The sequence below is a fragment of the Bos grunniens genome, chromosome 6, assembly GCF_055505025.1.
Source record: "Bos grunniens cultivar Pamir isolate PY7600 chromosome 6, Bosgru_T2T1.0, whole genome shotgun sequence".
Lineage (NCBI taxonomy): Eukaryota > Metazoa > Chordata > Mammalia > Artiodactyla > Bovidae > Bos > Bos grunniens.
Window position 1 is genome coordinate 34,399,337 of NC_141170.1, and position 24,121 is coordinate 34,423,457.

The 24,121-nt window shown below is 36.5% G+C and overlaps 1 protein-coding gene across 1 annotated transcript in view; it reads left to right on the forward strand.

Annotated features, from left to right (window-relative positions):
- LOC147370581 (transmembrane protease serine 11C-like) overlaps positions 1–23,035 on the forward strand; it is a 62,143-nt gene extending 39,108 nt beyond the window's left edge. The window contains exons 5-9 of the mRNA XM_086407329.1: positions 6,190–6,228; positions 9,747–9,918; positions 11,114–11,373; positions 12,700–12,842; positions 22,845–23,035. Coding sequence (XP_086263455.1) covers positions 6,190–6,228; positions 9,747–9,918; positions 11,114–11,373; positions 12,700–12,842; positions 22,845–23,006 — 776 coding nt within the window. The 3' untranslated portion in view covers positions 23,007–23,035. The remainder of the gene's footprint in view (positions 1–6,189; positions 6,229–9,746; positions 9,919–11,113; positions 11,374–12,699; positions 12,843–22,844) is intronic.
- Positions 23,036–24,121: the final 1,086 nt, after the last annotated feature.

The following is a 24,121-nucleotide window of genomic DNA, read 5'->3' on the forward strand; positions in this document are numbered from 1 at the left end:
ATGAAATTAAGACGCTTACTCCTTGGAAGGAAAGTTATGACCAACCTAGATAGCATATTCAAAAGCAGAGACATTACTTTGCCAACAAAGGTCCGTCTAGTCAAGGCTATGGCTTTTCCAATGGTCATGTATGAATGTGAGAGTTGGACTGTGAAGAAGGCTGAGCGCCGAAGAATTGATGCCTTTAATTGATGCGCCAAATGTGCTGTTGGAGAAGACTCTTGAGAGTCCCTTGGACTGCAAGGAGATCCAACCAGTCCATTCTGAAGGAGATCAGCCCTGGGATTTCTTTAGAAGGAATGAGGCTAAAGCTGAAACTCCAGTACTTTGGCCACCTCATGCGAAGAGTTGACTCATTGGAAAAGACTCTGATGCTGGGAGGGATTGGGGGCAGGAGGAGAAGGGGACAACAGAGGATGAGATGGCTGGATGGCATCACTGACTCGATGGGCGTGAGTCTGGGTGAACTCTGGGAGTTGGTGATGGACAGGGAGGCCTGGCGTGCTGCAATTCATGGAGTCACAAAGAGTCGGACACGACTGAGCGACTGAACTGAACTGAACTGAAGAAGGCAATAGAGTGGGAGAAAACAGGTGTGGCTATAAAAGAGCAATGTGACAAATTCTTGTGGTGATGGAAATGCTCTGTAATTTAGCACCATCAATGTCAATATCCTGGCTATGATATTGTAGTATAGTTTTGAAGATTTTAACCTTTACATCATCTTTGCAAGATATTACCTTTGGTAGAAATTGGGTACCAGAGTACATAAGCGGGGTTTATTGCACTACATCTGAATGCACTATTATAACAAAATGATCATTTTTTAATTGCACTGATGAGTTTGGTTCCTATCTCTCATGTTCCTAGATCTCTGAGTTGCTGCATAACAAATATTATTTAAATGAGTCATAGTATGAGTTTTGTTTCATAAAAAGACATAAAAAGTCTTATGAATAAAAAGTCTTTTATGAAAAAACATTCATAAAAAGTCTTGATAAAAAAAGACATTTTTAAAATGTCTTTGAAAATTTTGGACATCTTTTCAAACTAGCATAATGGATTACTCCTACTAAAACATAATAATATTTTATCTTCCGTTCCAGAAGCCTGAAACCTTTTGACATTCATAAACACTTTATATAAGATTGTGAAGGTACTAAAATTATGTGCAAAGCCAGTTTGATTTTTTTCTTTTTTATTACTGATAAGTTGCATATGATTCTTTAATTCCTACATTAAATAGCTGAAAGTACCATATACTAAATGCCAGTTTTAATGTTTTATTCTCCTTCAATTGATTTCTGTTTCTGATAAAATATGCAGAGCCTTTTATTAAAGCTCTGTACATTTTGAAGAGCCTTTATTAAAGCTCATAATGTGAGATAAAATCAATAAGGACAAGACAAGGCATTAAAAATATTAAAAGCTCTTTTTTAAAAAAAGAAAAATCTTTCTCAAGTCTGTCAATTCAGGCCACAAAGAAACTTAAAAATTTCAGAAATTTCTCCCAAACCAATTTTTCTATTCTTTTAAAATAGCATATCTTTATACTCTCTGCATTTTTTGTCTCCTATGTAGAATTTCCAAAGAAACACATGAATCCTACATGTTCTGAGTTAAGAAAAAAATAGTTGTGGTTTGTCTATAATGACAGCTCATTTGTTCAACTTCAAAAACCATGTAATTGTCATGGATTTACTCATAAGTAATTCATAAAATAAGTCTATAAATTCTGTCATAGTTGTAACTGAATCTATTAATCACTGCCTGAATATTATTTCTCTGTGTTTTTTTTTAATATATACAGTTCTCAGAAGAATTTTTACTTTAGGAAAGATATATTTAAAACAAGAAACTTGAAATAAGTTTCAGAGAAAAAATTTAGTTTGTTCAGAATGAACAAGTGAATACTACCAGATGATGATTATTTTGAATCAAAAACTACTATATCCAAATTGGCAAGGCAATATGAAGCTAAGGAATTATTTGAGAAGAGGGAGATAAGAAGGAAGGCTTCATGGAGAAGCTACATCTCAAGATGAGTCTTAAAGAAATAAATGGGCATGAAATGAAAGAAATCCACAAAGTCATTCTCTGTGGGATGCAACATGAGAGCTGTAGCATCAAAATGCAAACTCCACAAAGTGTCTAGGTATGTGGGATAGCCAGACTAGAAACTCTCCAAACTGAAAATGCTAATCTTAAATATTAGCTTCCTGTCCAACATTATCAACTGAGCCCTATATCAACACAATTGTCTAAAGATACTTCTCAGTACATGTACTGTCCTCTCTTCATTATGGCAATCTTTTATACTGCTTCCAAAACAAAGCCAACAAAGTCATTGGAGAAGCATTTGTAATATCCAAATAAAAATAGATGCTTCTTATCTTTCATATTTCCTTCAGTGAATAGTTCTACCTTTCAAGCTACCGCCTGTGTATACATCTGGTTATTTAATTGATTTTTTAATAAGTATTTAAATATAAATAAAATATTTTAAAATTTTATCTTCAGAGTCAGAATGCCAAACATATTAAAGATCTGTACTGTGAATAACTAATCTACATCACTTTGATAGTATTACAAATGATATATAATATCAAACCACAGAGATAATTTTCAGTCTATTAGAAACATAAAGAAAAGGATTTATTGAGGCTAAATATGCAGCCAAATGACTATTCAAAACCTGCAGTGAGTGAATGGGGGATTCAGATTTTGTTCAACCGCAATCCAGGTCCATGCTCTGTTCCTTTGCCTGTCAATGTAGATCAGTCATATAATGCTCCAGAGTAGCTTTTTTGGTGAATACGTTGTGAATAAACTTACCTGGTAGGAGATGATCATTTCTCTGTCAGAAAACAATTTTATTTGTAACAGTATCTTGCTCAATAAGTCCCTGTATGTTTAAAGGTTTTCAGAAATTTACTACATGAATATTTTAAAATAGCTCATAAAACACACTTTGTAAGATAATTCAGCTGATCTCCTGAATTATCAGGAATTTGTAAGATAATTCAGCTGATATTTTTACTGCTGTAACCCTAGGAAAACTATCTGAAAAGTAGGGTTAATCCATTAATTTAACATTGGATTCATGTAAAGTAATAACTTTACCTGCATTCCTGCTTAGTCACTCAGTCATGTATGACTCTTTGCAACTCCATGGACTGCAGCCCACAGGCTCCTCTGTCCATGGGGATTCTCTCCCGGGCAAAAATGGTGGGTTGCCATGCCCTCCTCCAGGGGATCTTCCCAACCCAGGGATCAAACCCAGGTCTCCCGCATTGCAGGTGGATTCTTCACTGTCTGAGCCACCAGGAAAGCCCAATAAATTCACCTCAGTGGAGTTAAAGCCCATGGTATATGTAAAATTTATATTATAAATGTATCCACTGCTACTGTAAAATTCTTCCTTATTGGAACCATATAGCTCAGTTTTCATTATTATTATGCTTCAGACTTCTTTCTTAAGAAATAAACTATCCACTGGATAGCAGACTTTTAGAGTCCTCATTCTTACCAGTGCATCCAAAGTTGCATTTCTTACTTCCTAATCTCAAAAAGACACCAAATATGAAATAATAGTCATGGATTTGCAACACTACAGATCCAAAAGTCCATTTAGAGAGCACTTATGAGAGTGAAAAAGTAAAAGTGTTAGTTGTTCAGTCATGTCTGACTCTTTGTGATCCATGGACTGTAGCCCACCGGGCTCCTCTGTCCATGGAATTCTCCAGGCAAGAATACTGGAGTGGGTAGCCATTCCCTTCTCCAGGAGATCCTAATCTAATTTTCAGTAGTAAGTGAATTATGCCTATTTTGCTCCAGTAAAATTAATTCTTTGACTCCTCCCCAAAAGAATGGTATCAACTGTTCCCATTCTCCCCATCATCCCTCTATGCTAGATGTATCCAATTTTCTATGCACACATCTAACATAGTACTTATCACATAATGTTATCTATTTAATTGTACATCTCTTCCACAGCACTCCAAGTTCATCGAGGACAGGGTCCATGTCTCTCCTTTAATTCCCAGCCCACTGGAGAAGACCAATGCTAAAATTAGCTAAGCTGCTTTTTAAAACTGCTTTTTCATATTATTCTTTGCTGGAATCTCCTCCTTAGCAAGGGCAATGCCATTGTTTTTGTCACTTCCTTTATGTGGTACATTGTAAACAGATTATCTTAGGTTACAGCACTGACTCCCTGATTCAGAGGTAAATCCATAAGAGTCCCAGCCCTCAAGTGTGAGCCAGGGGCTCACGGGGTTAGGATAGAAACACAAACAGCCATAGCAATGACTCAGTCAAAAACAGTGATGACTTCAGTCATTTCCCCATTCATCATCCTGTCTTCCACCTTCCCAAGATACACTTGTTATTTTAAGCTGTAAAATAATACAGCTATTAAAAGTAAGTTCTAATTTAAAGACATTTCTTCTTTTTAGAAAGTCATACATCAATAAAGAAAACTTCAAAGAAAGAAGAAAGTCTGCCAGTAAATTAGGATTTCTAAACAATTAATTCTTAAGATATAGGAATTAACATTTTTCCAATTGAATTGGAAAATTATTTCCCAAAATATTAATACAGTTTGATATATTTTACCAATCACATAAAGCTCAAAATCAAACTGCACAAGTATAATGTTGAGTAAAAATTAGTTTCTGGAAAGCAGTCATAAAGGATTAGATGGAAATATGCCATCTGTTTAAGTAGGTGCGGCTCATACTTACTCATAGTCCATCTAACTGCTGAATTGCTCCTGCCTTTTTGTTCAGGCAGGTTGACTATCTGGTGAAGAATGCTTTTGTCTCCCTGATTCGTTGTGCAACCTAATATAAGAGTGTAATTGTCATTGGCATATATAACTGGATACTCCCTCTGGGTTTATAGAAATCAAGAGCACAATAAAAAATAAACCTACATTGGCACTTATACTATTTAACTCATAGAACACCTGGTGATTTTTTTTTGAAGAGCAACTCCTAAGAAGAAATGCCTTATAGGTTTACAGTTCTCTGATCTGAAACTTGGGACATAATTGTCATTCATTTACTCACCCTCTCCTCACACAGTTTGCACATGAATTAAACAGGTTTGCAATTCTGCAGGAATTGGAGAGGCATAGCAAAATTATCTGGAGTAAATCTTACTCTAGAATATTCCCTAGATATCTAGGAATGAGTAAGAAATGATTATTAAAATATATTTTTATCCAAAATGAATGAGAAGTGGAATGGCACACTTAACTGATTGTTCTGAATAATGGAAACTTACTATACAAAATATATTGATTTCTAAATGAGCAAAATACAGCAAAATGCATGTAACACCAAAAAATTCATTAAATGTAACAACATATCACTCTTTCCTGGTTACAAGCATTATTTTTTCTGTTATATAGTTGTTTTAGTGTCATAGCCTGCTTTCTCAAAAAGCAGAGCCTGAGACAGAGACTTATATGCAGTAATTGATCTGAGAAAGAATAAAGGATAGGAAGAGTAAAATGGGGAGAAGAAGTTGACCATTACTAGCAGAAACCCTGGCTTCATCTCACTGGATGTTTTGAATTTTATTTCCCCTGTGACTAACAGGGGAAACATTTTTGCATCAGCTTTCATCCTATCCTGGCTCTAACAGAGTTACTGCCGCTATCTCTTATTGTCCATCTGGGAATGTCCAGTGGTTTCCTTCTAGCAGAAACTGAAAAGTCCTAGGTACTGACTTGAGAAAGTCATCTGTTACTCCTGAGATGAGCAGATCCAAATCTGCGTGCAACTGGTAACCATACTGTGGCCAGGATAATTGGGCCAAGAGCATTCAAAGTGGCACCCAAAAAAAAGGGGGTTAAATGCATTTAGTATTTAATGATTCATATTCAAGATGTGGTGAAAAATCACCATTTTTCACATATTTTAGTATTTTTGAGGACCCAGACTTCTTTCTCAAATAACTTGTAATGGGGAACTTGAGAATCTTTTTAGAAACAGAATAATAAATACTAAGATTTTATTACTCTCTATGCTAACCTATGAACATAGAAATTACATAGTCAAGACTGACTAAAATTATTATGCCTATAGAATGTGTTCTCTAAAACAAAATAGTTAATATTAATATTTTTTAAATGTGTTCATAAATCTAACTGTGTCCATTTTCTTCTCCCTTGACATTTAGATATTGCAATGCCAATGGCAGAAAATTTTCTCCATACATGTAAGTTCATTAATAGTTATTTTCTAGTAAAAAATTTCTTAGCTGTGGAAAAAAAAAAAGAAGTTTTACTTGAGAGTTAATGTGGTATGCACAAAGGGGCAATGGGAAGCCTTCTTTTAAAAACTGTATGAAGGTGATTGTAGATGGTCTTACATTGACTGATACCATGGACTTAAAATGAGGAACACATTATCTCATGCCATAATGGCAGAGGGGATCTAAGCAGTGATAATTAAAAACTCAGAATCTAAACGTAGCTACACATTAGTTTTGAGCCCCAGGTCTGCCAGTTACTAACTGGATAAATTTACACGGGTTACTTAACTTCTCAGACCTTCAGTTCCACGGTATTGTGATGATAAATGGAGGTACAAGTAAGGACTTGAAAAGAGTACACGCTCCTAGTGAGCACTCAAAAGATGTCAGCTATTTGCATTTTCTATTCTGCCAATGAAAACTTCAGGCCTAAGAGCTCTCTGTGGAATTCTGATCCTAGAAGCCAAGCCCATTAGTGTGCTGAGAAGTCAGCTGCCTTACACACAGGCAGCTCCTTGCTGGCCAAGGCCTTCTGCTAGATGCTTTAAGAAATGTGATCCCCAAGGTTACTAGAACCTGGAGCACACTGTCAGAGAGAAGCACTCCTCTTACCTGAGGTTGACTGGAACAGCTGGATTAGAGGAATTGCCCTCCAGAGCGAGGTGACACCAACCCCAGTGGCTATCCTTCAGTCACAGCTTGGTTATTCCTGAGCAACCTGGGTAATATTTAACACAAATCTGTATTAGATTGCTTTCCTCTGTGATATATTTTGATAAAACAATCATTTAGCAACTAATAAGACATTTTAAGCTCATTTATTCCTATAAAAAACGTCAGTACTGATATGACCAAAATCCAAAATTAAGACTCTGTCAGGTTGGTAGAGAGAAGTAATCAACATAGGAATAAAAGCAGTGATAAGAAAGAGATCAGGCAATTTGTGCATCCCCCCAACTAGAACATTAAACAACCATCTATATCAATATCCGAATTTGACTTGGTTTGTCTGAGATTTTAACTCTACTTTAAGTAAAAGGGGAGAAGGGAGAAGCAAGAAAAATCAAACGGGATTGAAAAGAGAATACAGCGGCATGTGACATAAAGTGACATATTAAAGTGCAGTAATAGGATAAACACCAGTATCTTACTGTATAGCACAGGGAACTATATTCAATATCATATGATCAACCATAATGGAAAAAGAATATATATATATGTATAACTGAGTCACTGTGCTGTATAGCAAAAATTAACACAGCATTGCAAATCAACTATACTTCAATAAAAAAAAAAACTTAAGTGTAGTAAAAAAGTGATGATAGAGAGGCTGTTAGAGCTTGGTAGATTATTTGATGTTTCTGAAACTATCACACAGAGAGCCTTTATTGTATTCCTTAAATCCTTGAAATTTGTCATAAGACTTCTTTTGACAGAACAAAAGCTCTAAGGTGCCAAGTAAGATTTTGCAAAGACAATAACAAGGTAATACTGCAGCGGTGGCATCCAAAAGCTTAACAGAAGCAATTATCATGAATAAGTAAAATCTTGGAATGAAAATTGGTGCATGGATGTAAATTAGATTAAAATCCTGAGTAAGAGCAGAAACAGCGAAGTAGAGTCACCGAGGGGAGGTTCTAGTAGCCCAGAGAGCATCTTTGTTTTTACATTCCTCTGAAAGAAGTTGAGTAAAAGCCAACTTCCTTTAGGAGTTGTTCAAACAGAAGGGAGGATCTGGAGGAACCCTTGTAGTTTTAGGTTCTGTGTTATTTGCTTTATCCTCAGTAGCGTCCATGGTAAGGGAGTGGAAAGAAAGAGGGAAAGAAAAAGGAGTCATACTCAGTGAATCAATATGAGGGTTCTCTCATTCAAAAATAACAACCACAAAGGCCCTGCTTCAACTCAGTGATGCTTGTGAAGAGGATGCCTTCACAACCTGAAGTTTGCGTCTCATCAAAGAGAACAATCTAGAATCAGAAGCAATATATAAACTTAAAGATTTCAAGAGGCTAGTGAAGGCCTTTTAAAAGTCTACATGTGCCTCTTGTGTGTTTCTAATCCTTTCCACACTCAGGAAAGAATATCTCAAGATACATCTTGTCACATATAATGCATAACATCTCTATGAAGCAGTTGACCATCTAACCTTTCCAATAAATTTAAATATTCCCACTCTTGATACAAATACCTTTATCTAATTCAGAGTTTTTCAATCTTAACTACTAACATTTTGGGCTAGAAAATCTTTTGTTTCAAGGACAGTCCCATGCATTACAGGATTTTTAGCAGCATTCCTGGCCTCTACCCACTACATAGCAGTAGCCAAACACTGGCCTCCTTCCAGTTATAACAACCAAAAATGTTTCCAGATATTACAAATTACTTCTGGGAATGGGAGGTGGCATGTAAAACTGACACCAATTGAAACCACTACTTTACTCTAAGACCACTGCATTGATTTTAGCAAGTTTTATTTACTCTCCAAATTCTTATGAACAAACCTTATACATAAAAGAGTTTTGTAGTCAAATATTTTTATCTTAAGATGTCTCATGAATTACACTATATAGACTTCATTTCCACAAACATTTGAGAAATTGTTTCAGCTTCTTTTATGTGATGAGTTCTCTCCATTAGGTTCTGGAGATATATATATATATCTCACTTTCATATATATATATATATATTTCATTTTCACTTTCATATATAGATATTATTTTTAAAGATATGGTTCTTACACTCTAGAAATATTTGTTAATGAGACTGAGAATCTCTAGCAAAAGGTACCATAAATTGTTAAGGGACAAGCTCAGTGCTTTAGTAAGACAAGATAAGAGAATCAGAGAGAGGGTCAGACGGGTAGGATAATAGTGAAGTTGTACTATTACTGCAGATTTGCTTTAAAGACTTAAGAGTCTAGCAGTTTCTCTGGACCTAAACTGATACTAAATCATAGTCTTGTTACTGAAAAGTACTGAAAACTTTGGGGCAAGGGTTAGTTCTCTTCATGTATTATTCCTTTTATCCAAGTAAAACACATTTCTCTCTACTCTGGCTCTCATCAGTATCTCATTCACATTCACATTCATTCACATTTTCTTATAAATGCTTCCTAGCAATCATTGCTTTAAACAACTGTTCACAATTTTAAAAGCACACATTTTTCCATGCAACTTTGTAATTTGTTTTACAATTATTCCAAATTTAAACATTTAATTCCACCTACCTCTTTCAGGAGGTCATAGCAAGGACAAACACACACGCAAAGGGGATGAGGATGGGGGAGAAGGATGTCCATCTATTTTGAATGAATTTTCAGGAAATCTCATGACATCAGTAAATTAGTATTAACGTCTCCAAGACTGTGTTTTTTCTCAATTAAAAGTTAATAGTGACTTATTTATAGAAAGGTAGATTGTTTAAGAATGCATGCATAAGTGGTCTCAATATCGTTATGTGCTAATGACTCCATTTTGGAGCAGGTTGTGGACATCGCAAAATTACTCGCTCTGGCAACAAGATAGCCGGGGGCATGGATGCTGAGGAAGGAGAATGGCCCTGGCAAGCTAGTCTTCAACAGAAAAATGTCCACCGATGTGGAGCCACTCTGATTAGTAACAGCTGGCTTATCACTGCTGCTCACTGTTTCCTAAAGTAAGCTCTGGACCACATAAAGTTCTCAAATTCACTCAAGTACCTAAAAGTCTGATAGGTATCTTTCAAGAATACAGCCATATGACTATGCTTCCAACTGTCCAGTATTGTGAGGTATAGCTCAAAATTACTCAATGAACTATCAGTTTTTAAAAAAAAAGATATATTCAGACTGAGAGATTTTATCAACAGTGGCACATTTTGGACCAAATAATTCTTTGTTGGGGGGGGCTATCCTGTGCATTACAGAATGTTTAGGAGCATCCCTGACCTCTAGACACCAAATGTCAGTAGCATCCCCTCAAGACTGACAACCAAAAACCTCTCCAGACATTAGCAAATGTCTCTTGGAAGACAAAATAGCTCTCAGCTGAAAGTCACTAAGATGAATCTACTTAATTCAATTTCATAAGGAAACTATAAAGCCCAAATCGAATGCAGATCTGTTTCTTTCTCATCTATTACATTAGGTCTAATTTACTTAATTATAAGTATTTTAGTCCCTCCTGCAACCTTCCATATATATCTCTGTTTGAAATGATTATTTCTTTAAAGGATATATTATTATACCAAGAGTTTGCTCTTTTATACCTAAAAGTTTTTTACCCTTTTGTTTGATGGTTCGTTTCACCAATTTCTGTTGACTTTATATAACACTTACTGGTTTTATATACAAACAAAAATTCCTCTCAAACTTGAGAGTTTTAAAGTGTTCCAGCAGCACTATTCAGTGCTTAATGTGTTGAATACAACCCTTGATTAACAAGTAATAGTAAAAATCAGAAATATCTTTCTATTTATAGTTTTTAATGATTATAAAACAGAATTTTGACTATATCCTTAATTTCCATAAGTTTACTCTGTCTCATATCCTTGCACACTATTTATAAAATCTTATTTATCTTGTGTTGTTATATTTATCTTTCTAAATCCTCTTGAGTCTTTTCTGTACAAAAAATAATAATAATAAAATATAGTTTCTATGAGTTACCTTTTAAAATAGAGCTTATTGACTTATTCAAAATTTATTCATGCTATCATTATTTTAACTTTTTTTCTTACGTACAGCTTTGCTTTTGTATACTTATATGCACTATGGAATTCAAAATTTATCTATTTCTTTTGCACGTATAAGATATTAATTCCTACAACTCCAATATATAGGACTTTTAATAAATAAATCTATTTTCTTTAGGGCCAGGGATCCCAAACAATGGAATGTTAGTTTTGGGCTCCTTTTAAGTGATCCACAAATACAGCGAAGTGTCAAGGATATTATAATTCATGAAAACTACCACTACCCCTCACACAAGAATGACATCGCTGTAGTGCGTCTGTCCTCACCAGTACTGTATACAAGCAATATCCGAAGAGCATGTCTTCCAGAAACTTCTTATGCATTCCCATCCAATTCTGATGTGGTGGTCACTGGATGGGGAACATTAAAGACTGATGGTGAGTTCCTAAACTTCTATCATTATATGGTTCAGGTTTTAGGAGTTTAAAAAGATACTCAGAATCACAGCTAAACCTGAGAAGTACTCTCTCTAGGTCATTTTAAAGGAGATGAAAACCAACTTCAATGACATTCATATAGAAACTATAATTTCATAGCATTTTTTTATGTAACTTCACTTCCCTTAACAATGGCAGTTTTTACAGAAATGTAATATTTGAATGAATTGCTTATTACTTGAATAAGCAATTCATTCACCTCCATTTCATTTATTGATTTACTCATTCAATAAATGTTTATTTTGATCACAACCTTTATTCCAAGTACTGTCCTAGGTCGTTTAGATATATTAGTAACTAAAATATGCAAATATTTTCTGCCCTTACAAAGCTCACATTCTTGGCAAAGGAAGACAGACAGTAATCATGAGATATAATAAATAAGATTACACAGCACATTTTCTGTAGGTAAGTACCATAGAAAAAGTAAGCACCACAGAAGATTGGACATTTTTGATGGGGTAAAATGAATGAACTTCTGTGACAAAGCAATACTTGAACGAAGACCATTTAAACGTGTGCATTTACATGACCCTAATAATGTAAGCATGTTGTGTTTGTGTTCATAAATGCATTTAAAAGCAGAAAAAATAAACCCCAAATTCCAAGATAGGATTATAGTAACAAACAGCAGAAAATCTAAAAATGATCATAAAATGTATATTTCCGGAATATGAGTTTTTCATTTTGTTTTCTAAAGTATATGTGTAATAAATATAAACTCCCAAAACAATTCAAAAGTAAAAAAATTCCATCAACATGGATGGACACACTTAGTATTTCTAAATATGGTCATTTTTAACAGTAGCTGGGTGTGTTCATAACATTATTTCCTTGTAAATAAGAAAGTACACAAATACAAGTTTAAATAAAACATATGTTTTACATTGATTTTGAAATTATACACAGTGTTAGATACTAATAACCTACTACTACTACTACTAAGTTGCTTCAGTCGTGTCCGACTTTGTGCGACCCCATAGACGGCAGCCCACCAGGCTCCGCCGTCCCTGGGATTCTCCAGGCAAGAACACTGGAGTGGGTTGCCATGTCCTTCTCCAATGCATGAAAGTGAAAAGTGAAAGTGAAGTCGCTCAGTCGTGTCCGACTCTTCAGACCCCATAGACTGCAGCCTACCAGGCTCCTCCGTCCATGGCATTTTCCAGGCAAGAGTACAGGAGTGGGTTGCCATTGCCTTCTCCACTAATAACCTAGCCAAGGAGATTAATATTGACTTTAGAAAAAGTTATATAATTTTTTCCCTAGGAACAAGTCCTAATATACTCCAAAAGGGATTAGTGAAGATTATAGATAACAAGATCTGCAACAGGAAAGTGGTATATGACGGTGCAATCACACCTGGGATGTTGTGCGCTGGGTTTCTGGAAGGAAGTGTTGATGCCTGCCAGGTAAATCTGCTTATTCTATTTTCAAACGGATTTTTTTGTATGATTTTTAATTTCCAATTAATCTGTTCAATGATCTCAAAAGACTGATAATCTTTAAAGACTGAAGTACGTATTATAGCCAAAGTAGCTGATTAAAATTATATTTCTTATATATAATGATAAGTCTCAAAAAAGTGTTAATGGGCTAAATCACCCTTACTGAAAGGGGATGAGAATCAATTTCAAATAAGCAATGAAGAGATGCAACTGAATATTGGTAACTTTAGTTCAACTTGTCCTCTTTCACTAGGAAACACAACTGGGTCTGACAACAGGACTAAGGACTGTGGAGCTTTTTTGATTTAGGGTGGCTCCAACACCTTAAATATTTGATTTATTTAACATTTACATTTATATAGCATCTTCATGAGCTAGCCACTGTTTTAAGCTCTTTAAAAATAATTTAGTTGGGTTATAACAATCTTGTGATGTATGCTTATACTATTATAAACCCGACTTCTCAAATGAAGAGACTGGGACAAGTAGTTCAAGTAATGTCTAAACTAACACAGGTATTCAATGATAAAACTGAGATTAAGTTCAGGAAATTAGACTCCACCAACTCTAATTTGAATGCCACACCAAGTTTCCTTTCCATATGCTTCGCTTCAGTTCAGTTCAGTCGCTCAGTCATGTCTGACTCTTTGCGATCCCCTGAATCACAACACACCAGGCCTCCCTGTCCATCACCATCTCCCAGAGTTCACTCAAACTCACGTCCATCAAGTCAGTGATCCCATCAAGCCATCTCATCCTCTGTCCTGCCCTTTTCCTCCTGCCCCCAAATCCTCCCAGCATCAGAGTCTTTTCCAATGAGTCAACTCTTCGCATGAGGTGGCCAAAGTACTGGAGTTTCAGCTTTAGCATCATTCCTTCCAAAGAACACCCAGGGCTGATCTCCTTTAGAATAGACTGGTTGGATCTCCTTGCAGTCCAAGGGACTCTCAAGAGTCTTCTCCAATCAGATCAGATCAGATCAGTCGATCAGTCATGTCCAACTCTTTGTGACCTCATGAATCACAGCACGCCAGGCCTCCCTGTCCATCACCAACTCCCTGAGTTCACTCAGACTCACGTCCATCGAGTCAGTGATGCCATTCAGCCATCTCATCCCCTGTGGTCCCCTTCTCCTCCTGCCCCTAGTCCCTCCCAGCATCAGAGTCTTTTCCTATGAGTCAACTCTTTGTATGAGCTGGCCAAAGTACTGGAGTTTCAGCGTTAGCATCATTCCTTCCAAAGAAATCCCAGGGCTGATCTCCTTCAGAATGGACTGGTTGGATCTCCCTGCAGTCCAAGGGACTCTCAAGAGTCTTCTCCAACACCACAGTTCAAAAGCATCAATTCTTTGGCGCTCAGCCTTCTTCATAGTCCAACTCTCACATCCATACATGACCACTGGAAAAACCATAGCCTTGACTAGACGAACCTTTGTTGGCAAAGTAATGTCTCTGCTTTTCAATATGCTATCTAGGTTGGTCATAACTTTCCTTCCAGGGAGTAAGCGTCTTTTAATTTCATGGCTGCAGTCACCATCTGTAGTGATTTTGGAGCCCAGAAAAATAAAGTCTGACACTGTTTCCACTGTTTCCCCATCTATTTCCCATGAAATGATGGGACCGGATGCCATGATCTTCGTTTTCTGAATGTTGAGCTTTAAGCCAACTTTTTCACTCTCCACTTACACTTTCATCAAGAAGCTTTTGAGTTCCTCTTCACTTTCTGCCATAAGGGTGGTGTCATCTGCATATCTGAGGTTATTGATATTTCTCCCTGCATTCTTGATTCCAGCTTGTGTTTCTTCCAGTCCAGCGTTTCTCATGATGTACTCTGCATATAAGTTAAATAAGCAGGGTGACAATATACAGCCTTGTTGAACTCCTTTTCCTCTTTGGAACCAGTCTGTTGTTCCATGTCCAGTTCTAACTGTTGCTTCCTGACCTGCATACAAATTTCTCAAGAGGCAGGTCAGGTGGTCTGGTATTCCCATCTCTTTCAGAATTTTCCATAGTTTATTGTGATCCACACAGTCAAAGGCTTTGGCATAGTCAATAAAGCAGAAGTAGATGTTTTTCTGGAACTCTCTTGCTTTTTCCATGATCCAGCGGGTGTTGGGAACTTGATCTCTGGTTCCTCTGCCTTTTCTAAAACCAGCTTGAACATCTGGAAGTTCACGGTTCACATATTGCTGAAGCCTGGCTTGGAGAATTTTGAGCATTACTTTACTAGCGGGTGAGATGAGTGCAGTTGTGCGGTAGTTTGAGCATTCTTTGGCATTGCCTTTCTTTGCGATTGGAATGAAAACTGACCTTTTCCAGTCCTGTGGCCACTGCTGAGTTTTCCAGATTTGCTGGCATACTGAGTGCAGCACTTTCACAGCATCATCTTTCAGGATTTGGAATAGCTCAACTGGAATTCCATCACCTCCACTAGCTTTGTTCATAGTGATGCTTTCTAAGGCCCATTTGACTTCACATTCCAGGATGTCTGGCTCTAGGTCGGTGATCACACCATCGTGATCATCTGGGTCATGAAGATCTTTTTTGTACAGTTCTTCTGTGTATTCTTGCCATCTCTTCTTAATATCTTCTGCTTCTGTTAGGTCTATACCATTTCTGTCCTTTATCGAGCCCATCTTTGCATGAAATGTTCCTTTGGTATCTTGATTTTCTTGAAGAGATCCCTAGTCTTTCCCAACCTGTTGTTTTCCTCTATTTCTTTGCATTGATCGCTGAAGAAGGCTTTCTTATCTCTTCTTGCTATTCTTTGGAACTCTGCATTCAGATGTTTATATCTTTCCTTTTCTCCTTTGCTTTTCGCTTCTCTTCTTTTCACAGCTATTTGTAAGGCCTCCCCAGACAGCCATTTTGCTTTTTTGCATTTTTTTTCTATGGGAATGGTCTTGATCCCTGTCTCCTGTACAATGTCACGAACTCATTCCATAGTTCATCAGGCACTCTGTCTAAGACCACAGTTCAAAAGCATCAATTCTTTGGCGCTCAGGTTTCTTCACAGTCCAACTCTCACATCCATACATGACCGCAGGAAAAACCGTAGCCTTGACTAGATGGACCTTTGTTGGCAAAGTAAGGTCTCTGCTTTTCAATATGCTATCTAGGTTGGTCATAAATTTTCTTCCAAGGAGTAAGCGTCTTTTAATTTCATGGCTGCAATCACCATCTGCAGTGATTTTGGAGCCCCAAAAAATAAAGTCTGACACTGTTTCCACTATTTCCCCATCTATTTTCCAGGAAGTGATGGGACCAGATGCCATGATCTTCGTTTTCTGGATGTTGAGCTTTAAGCCAACTTTTTCACTCTCCTCTTTCACTCTCATCAAGAGGCTTTTTAGTTCCTCTTCACTTTCTGCCATAAGGGTGGTGTCATCTGCATATCTAAGGTTATTGATATGCTTCAAATACTTCTGATGCTGTTTATAAGCAATAGTCCTAGAACCGACAAAAATACTATTGTAGTTATCTAGGCAGGCAGAATCAGTGATAAATCCAGAAGGATTCTTATCCTATTCATTCAATTCACTCATTATTCTTGCACTGTAGGAGCTAGATTTCATGCAAACAAGAACTTGTAATACATAATTATCATTTTTTATTACTTATTCCCATCTTCCCAAATGTCTCATTAAACTTATTCTTCAACATCATTACAAACTTAAATTCTGTTTCTCTCAACTTTATCCCAGTCTATCACCCTCTACCCCATGACTCTCTTCTAAATTTGTGCACCCTAGAACCCATGTTTTATTATTTCAGCCACTCCATTGACAGCACCATCAATGATTTCATCATCTTTTGATTCCCCCACACCCATCTTAATCTCCAAACACAAAGAAATCTATTTGCCTTACTTGCTTTTATATATGATCCACTGTTCATGGGGTTCTCAAAGCAAGAATACTGAAGTGGTTTGCATTCTTTTAGTGGTTTGCCTACAAGACCTTTTAGAACTAACACCCAAAAAAGATGTCCTTTTCATTATAGGGGACTAGAATGCAAAAGTAGGAAGTCAAGAAACACCTGGAGTAACAGGCAAATTTGGCCTTAGAATATGGAATGAAGCAGGGCAAAGGCTAATAGAGTATTGCTAAGAGAATGAACTGGTCATAGCAAACACCCTCTTTCAGCAACACAAGAGAAGACTCTACACATGGACATTGCCAGGTGGTCAATACCAATATCAGACTGATTATATTCTTTGCAGCCAAAAATGGAGAAGCTCTATACAGTCAGCAAAAACAAGACCAGGAGCTAACTGTGGCTCAGATCATGAATGTCTTATTGCCAAATTCAGACTTAAATTGAAGAAAGGAGGGAAAACCACTAGACTATTCAGGTATGACCTAAATCAAATCCCTTACAATTATATGGTGGAAGTGACAAATAGATTCAAGGGATTACATCTGATACACAGAGTGCCTGAAGAACTATGGATGAAGGTTCGTGACATTGTACAGAAAACAAGGATCAAGACCATCTGCCGAAAAAGAAATGCAAAAAGGCAAAATGGTTGTCTGAGAAGGCCTTACAAATAGCTGTGAAAACAAGAGAAGTGAAAGGCAATGGAGAAAAGGAAAGATATACCCATTTGAATGCAGAGTTCCAAAGAATAGCAAGAAGAGATAAGAAAGCCTTTCTCAATCATCAATGCAAAGAAATAGAGGAAAACAATAGAGTGGGAAAAACTAGAGATCTCTTCAAGAAAATTAGAGATACCAAGGGAACATTTCATGGAAAGATGGACACAAAAAAGGACAGAAATGGTATGGACCTAACAGAAGCAGAAGATATTAAGAAAAGGTGGCAAGAATACACAGAAGAACTATACAAAAAAGATCTTCATAGCCCAGATAATCACGATGGTGTGATCATTCACCTAGAGCCAGATATTCTGTAATGTGAAGTCAAGTGGCTCTTAGGATGCATCACTACGAACAAAGCTAGTGGAAGTGATGGAATTCCCATTGAGTTATTTCAAATCCTAAAAGATGATGCTGTGAAAGTGCTGCACTCAGTATGCCAGCAAATTTGGAAAACTCAGCAGTGGCCACAGGATTGGAAAAGGTCAGTTTTCATTCCAATCGCAAAGAAAGGCAATGCCAAAGAATGCTCAAACTACTGCACAATTGCACTCATCCCACATGCTAGCAAAGTAATGCTCAAAGCCAGGCTTCAGCAATATGTGAACCGTAAACTTCCAGATGTTCAAGCTGGTTTTAGAAAAGGCAGAGGAACAAGAGATCAAATTGCCAACATCCACTGGATGAACAAAAAAGCAAGAGAGTTCCAGAAAACATCTATTTCTGCTTTATTGACTATGCCAAAGTCTTTGACTGAGTGGATCACAATAAACTGTGGAAAATTCTGAAAGAGATGGGAATACCAGACCACCTGACCTGCCTCTTGAGAAACCTGTATGCAAGTCAGGAAGCAACAGTTAGAACTGGACATGCAACAACAGACTGGTTCGAAATAGGAAAAGGAGTATGTCAAGGCTGTATATTATCACCCTGCTTACTTAACTTATATGCAGAGTACATCATAAGAAACGCTGGGCTGGAGGAAGCACAAGCTGGAATCAGGATTGCTGGGAGAAATATCAATAACCTCAGATATGCAGATGACACCACTTTTATGGCAGAAAGTGAAGAAGAACTAAAGAGCCTCTTGATGAAAGTAAAAGAGGAGAATGAAAAAATTGGCCTAAAACTCAACATTCAGAAAACTAAGATCATGGCATCTGGTCCCATCACATTATGGCAAATAGATGGGGAAACAATGGAAACAGTGACAGACTGTCTTTTCTTGGGCTCCAAAATCACTGCAGATGGTGACTGCAGCCATGAAATTAAAAGACGCTTGCTCCTTGGAAGAAAAGTTCTGACCAACCTAGACAGCATATTAAGAAGCAGAGACATTATTTTGCCAACAAATGTCCGTCTAGTCAAAGCTATGGTTTTTCCAGTAGTCATGTATGGATGTGGGAGTTGCACTATAAAGAAAGCTGAGCGCTATTGGAGAGATGGTGCATGTGATAAAGAGGCAGGTTGAGGAGGGTAAGAGTTCCATTTGGGGTTTGTAAAATATGAGGTGCCTATGGAATATCCAGATACATATGTCCAATATATCATTGTAAATAAAAATCTTGAGCTCAGGAAAGAGTTCTAGCTATAGAGATATACCTTAAAGTCATTGTCATCTGGACAGTAGCTGTATTCATGAGCATGGATACAATAACTCAGTGTATAAAATAAGAAGCAGCTAAGTAACTGAACTCAGATATACATGCTTTTAAAGGGCTAACAGTAAGAGATAAGAATGATCAGAAAAACTGAAAAGCATAAGAAATTGATCTCACCAAAATCCAGGAATTGGAAAAAAAGGGGATGGTTAATAGTAACATATAATATCAAGTTAACTGCTGGAAAGTGTCTATCAAATTCAACAATTGTTTATTGGTAAAGTTTGGAAAACTACTTTGGTAGAAAAACCATTTTGAATTTTTCTACCAATTGAGTAAAAGATTAAGTAAGTTGAGTAAAAGAGTATTAGTTTAATATAGTCTCATTTATTTTTTCTTTTGTTGCTCTTCCCTGAGAAGACATCCAAAAAGCTATTGCTAAAACCACTGTAAAAGTGATTACTGCTTACATTTTCCTCTAGGAGTTTTATGATTTTGGGTCTTATATTGAAATCTTTAATCCATTTTGAGTGTATTTTTGTATGTGGTATAAGACAATGGTTCAGTTTCATTCTTTTGCATATAACTGTCCAGTTTTCCTGGAAATGAAAGTGAAAGTCACTCAGTCATGTCTGATTCTTTGTGAAATTCCAGGCCAGACTAGCCTTTCCCTCCTCTAGGGAATCTTCCCAACTCAGGAATCAAATTCAGAATCCACACTGCAGGCAGATTCTTTACCAGTTGAGCCACAAGGAAAGCCCAAGCACCATTTATTAAAGAGGGTGCCTTTCCCCCATTGCATACTATTCTTGCCACATGAAAAGATGCCCAACATCATTAATTATCAGAGATTTGCAAATCAAAACTACAATGAGATATCACCTCATACCTGTTAAAATGGAAATTATGAAAAAGAAGATACAAGTGTTGGTGATCGCAAAGAAAAGGGAATCCTTGTACACTGTTGATGGGAATGTGAATTGGTGCAGCTGTTATGTTAACAGTTGGAAGTTCCTCAAAAAATTAAAAATATGACTACTTTATTAAATGGAAGCTTCCTAAGTGTCCATTGATAGGCGAATGTATAAAGAAGATGTGGTATACACACACACACACACACACACACACACAATGGAATATGATTCAGCCATACAAAAGAATGAAATCTTGTCATTTGCAGCAACATGGATGGACCTGAAGGGTATTGTGCTAAGTGAAACAAGCAAGAGAGAATAACAGTTACTATATAATTTCACTTATATGTGAAATCTGAAAAACAAAATGAAACAGACTTATAGGAACAGAAAAGAACCTAGTGGCTACCAGAGGGGAAGGAGTAGGGGAACAGATGAAATAGGTGAAGAGAATTAAGGGGTTCAAAATTCCAACTATAAAATAAATAATGAAGTAGAACATAGAAATATGTCAATAACACTGTAACAACTTTGCATGGTGACAGCGGTACCTGGACTTATCATTGTGATCAATTCATAATGTATTCAATATAAAAGATCAAATCACTATGTTATACACCTGAAAATAACATAATATTATATGTTAACTATAATTCAATTAAAAAAAAAAAGAAGTGAAGAAAAGAATGAGAAACTGGAAACTTCAGTATAGACTACTACATTAAGTTTGGGCTTCCCAGTGGCTCAGATGGTAAAGAATCTGCCTGCAATGCATGAGACCCGGGTTCAATCCTGGATCAGGAAGATCCCCTGGAGAAGGAAATGTCAACCCACTCCAGTATTTTTGCCTGGGAAATCCCATGGAGAGAGGAGCCTAGTAGACTACAGTCTATGAGGTTGCAAAGAGTCAGACATGACTGACCGATTAACACTATTACTACGTTAAGTCCCTTTTATGAAACGAAGATAATTAGGACAATAGAAGAGCTTCTAATATCCAGAAATATTGTGATTTTTTCAGGTAGACAAACCAAAACAGGCAGACCAAAAAGTATATATGCCTACAGAGAAAAGGCAGTGAAGGAAATGAAGACATATTGGAAAAAAACACACAAAACAATTACTGAGAGAACAAAGTTTTGATTCAAAGAACAGATGAGGGGATTAACCCTGAAAAGAACCAAATACATCCATTTGCCTGAAAAGGAGAGTAAACATAGATGCGGGCTGATGTAGGTGAGCTGGGAAATCAAAAGGGACAAGGACAGGAAACAGAGATTGCTATCTGTTGCTCTCTACTTATTCCATCACTTTGAAACTAAGTAAGATACTAGGTTCCAAGTGAGAAAATCAAATTCTTAAAAATTCTGAAATGAATCTTGTATGTTGCTGGTGGGAACGTAAAATGGTAAGCCTATATGGAAAGCAGCATGGTAATAATTTTTCAAAAACATATAAAAATATATTAACCATACATTCCAGCATTTCCATTTCCCAGTATTCACCCAAAAGAATTAAAAGCAGGAACACAGATATTTGTACATCTATATTCATAGCAGCATTATTCACAAGAGCCAAAAGACTGAAGCAACACAACTTTCTTTCCATTGATGGAAAAATTGATAAACAAAATGTGATATATGCATAACATTACATATTATTCAGCCTTAAAAAGACGAAAATTCTGAGACACTCTACAACATAGATGAAACTTAAGACATTATGCTAACTGAAATAAGCCAGTCTCAGAAGTACAAATACTATACAACTCCATTCATGTGAGGCACTTGAAATAGATTCATAGAGACAGAAAGTAGAATGGTGACTGCCAGGACCTGGAGAAGGGGGACAATGAGGAGTAATCATTCAATGCTGGGTATAGAGTTTCAGTTGTCCAAGATGGAAAAGTTCTGGAGATGGGTGGTGATGATGATCACACAATATGAATGTACTTAATGCCATTGAATTGCATACTTAAAATGGTTAAAATGGTAATTTTATGTGTATTTTATACAACTGAAAAAAAATACTTTTTTTAAATTATGAAATGAGAAGAGATTTTACTGGCTCTTCTTAACAATGAGAATGAAATATGTCTAGGCACCCCTAACTACAGGGGAGAAGATGTTGGTTTAAGGATGTAAATTTGTGAAAGATTTTCTTTCACAGTGTATGGTTGGCCCAGATTGTAGTGGGGAGGAGAGTAAGAAGCTAAGAATCTTGTTGGCAGAGTAGTCGTATGGATAAATCATGCACTACAGTCACATAAAGAAAGATAGAAAGTAGGAGGTAAGTTAATACACTAGGAGAAAAGGAAGGAGTCAAAAATTAGCTTTCTCAAGAAGTTGAAGAGCAGATGTAGACTGAAAAGGAATGGAGTGAAAAAACTGCAAGTATAATGCTGGTAATAGCATTTCAAAGGTGGAGCAGATCCAGGTGTTCCCCCAAGATTGGAAGAGCAATAGCCCAGTGCTGGTAGGGAGTAAATATAAACTACTTCTTTTTCAGTATCTGTGTGAAAATGAGAGCATTTGGGGAGATAATCAGAGAATTCCTCAGCATACTGATGATGGTATAAGCAACAATATCTTAACTATCTCTTTTGGGTAATAATTGAGTTGAAATTTTTCAAATGTATTTCCTATTATTATATTGTTGTATCCAAAGACATATATTGATGTCTTTGATTTAAATAAATGATTATAGAATTTAAAAGTGTTCTTGACTAGAATCATTTTAATATTGAAATATTTAGCTATTTTCCTTCTGTTTCTTCTGTCTTTACTACAGGAGAAAAAAATAAGCAATATTCATACTTAAATTATAGTCATTATATATATCCTTTTCTCTCTAGGGTGACTCTGGTGGACCTCTGGTTGGTGAAGATTATAAAGGCACTTGGTTCCTTGCTGGTATTGTAAGCTGGGGAGATGAGTGTGCCCTTCCAAACAAGCCTGGAGTCTACACTCGAGTGACACACTACAGAGACTGGATCATGTCCAAAACTGGTCTCTAATGCAGAAGTACATTAAAGTTCAAAAATTATACCCTTGTTAAATATGTTTGTAATTCCAAACCATATTTAACTTAGTATCACCTCTCTTTATGCACATTTAATGTTTCAAATTTAAACATATTTATATAACTTTAGAATTATGAAAACTTTTTATGTATTAGATTTTGACAAATATTTAGTGATAGCAATGGACCAGGACATAGAAATCTCCTTTCGCCCCTCTCTAGACTGAAGGAAATTATTTGAGTAAATATGGATTGCAGTTTACTAAGGAGATTTTCTCTGTTGATTTGTAGATCCAGGTCCCTTGGGAAGTCACAGATTAGGTGTTATCAATAAACTCCCTTCTCTGCATATAAACAATCTCCTCCTGAATCACATGGACTCCTCCAGATCCACATATCGGTGGGTTGTAAGCTACCGAGTTGCAATAATACTGCCTATAAAAATTTTTTCAGGAAAATTTGTCTACTTGTTTTCTTTCCAGTTTTTGTACTAATGCCAATCCCCTATTGATGGCTTCCTTACCTTGAGTGACACACAATAGCATGATAATCCCATGAACTATCCCAAGTCAATAGATCCCTTGACAAATTCTGATGTCCCTACTATACAGTTATATGATATAGTTGTAACTAAGTATCTGCCTAACACAGTACTCTAAAATGAAATATTTGCCGTAAAATTTTTGCATGAGTTAACACAGTAGGTTTATTATTTGATTGGTCTTAAAATATTCTGCTATATCTTGAGACATAAATGTGTAAAAATTAACATTTCTACGCCCCGCCAAAGTAGTGCTGAAGTTCTGGCCAGTGTTCCTAAGCACAAGAAGGCTGTAACGTGCCTTACGGAGAAAATGTACATGTTAGATGAGCATTCTCAGGCATAAGTTATAGTGCTGTGTCCATGAGTTCAATGTTAATGAATCAAAAATCTTGCACATCCAGAAAAGGGAAGAGGAAATTTTCTGATCTGTACGTTAGGCTGCTTCAGAGAGTGCTAAGCTGAAACTCATAGTATATGACAAAACCATAGGAAAGCTGCTGCACAATGGTGAAAATTGTGGATTCATGAGATGAGGGCTGATTTTTTTTTTAAACAAGTCAAAATTT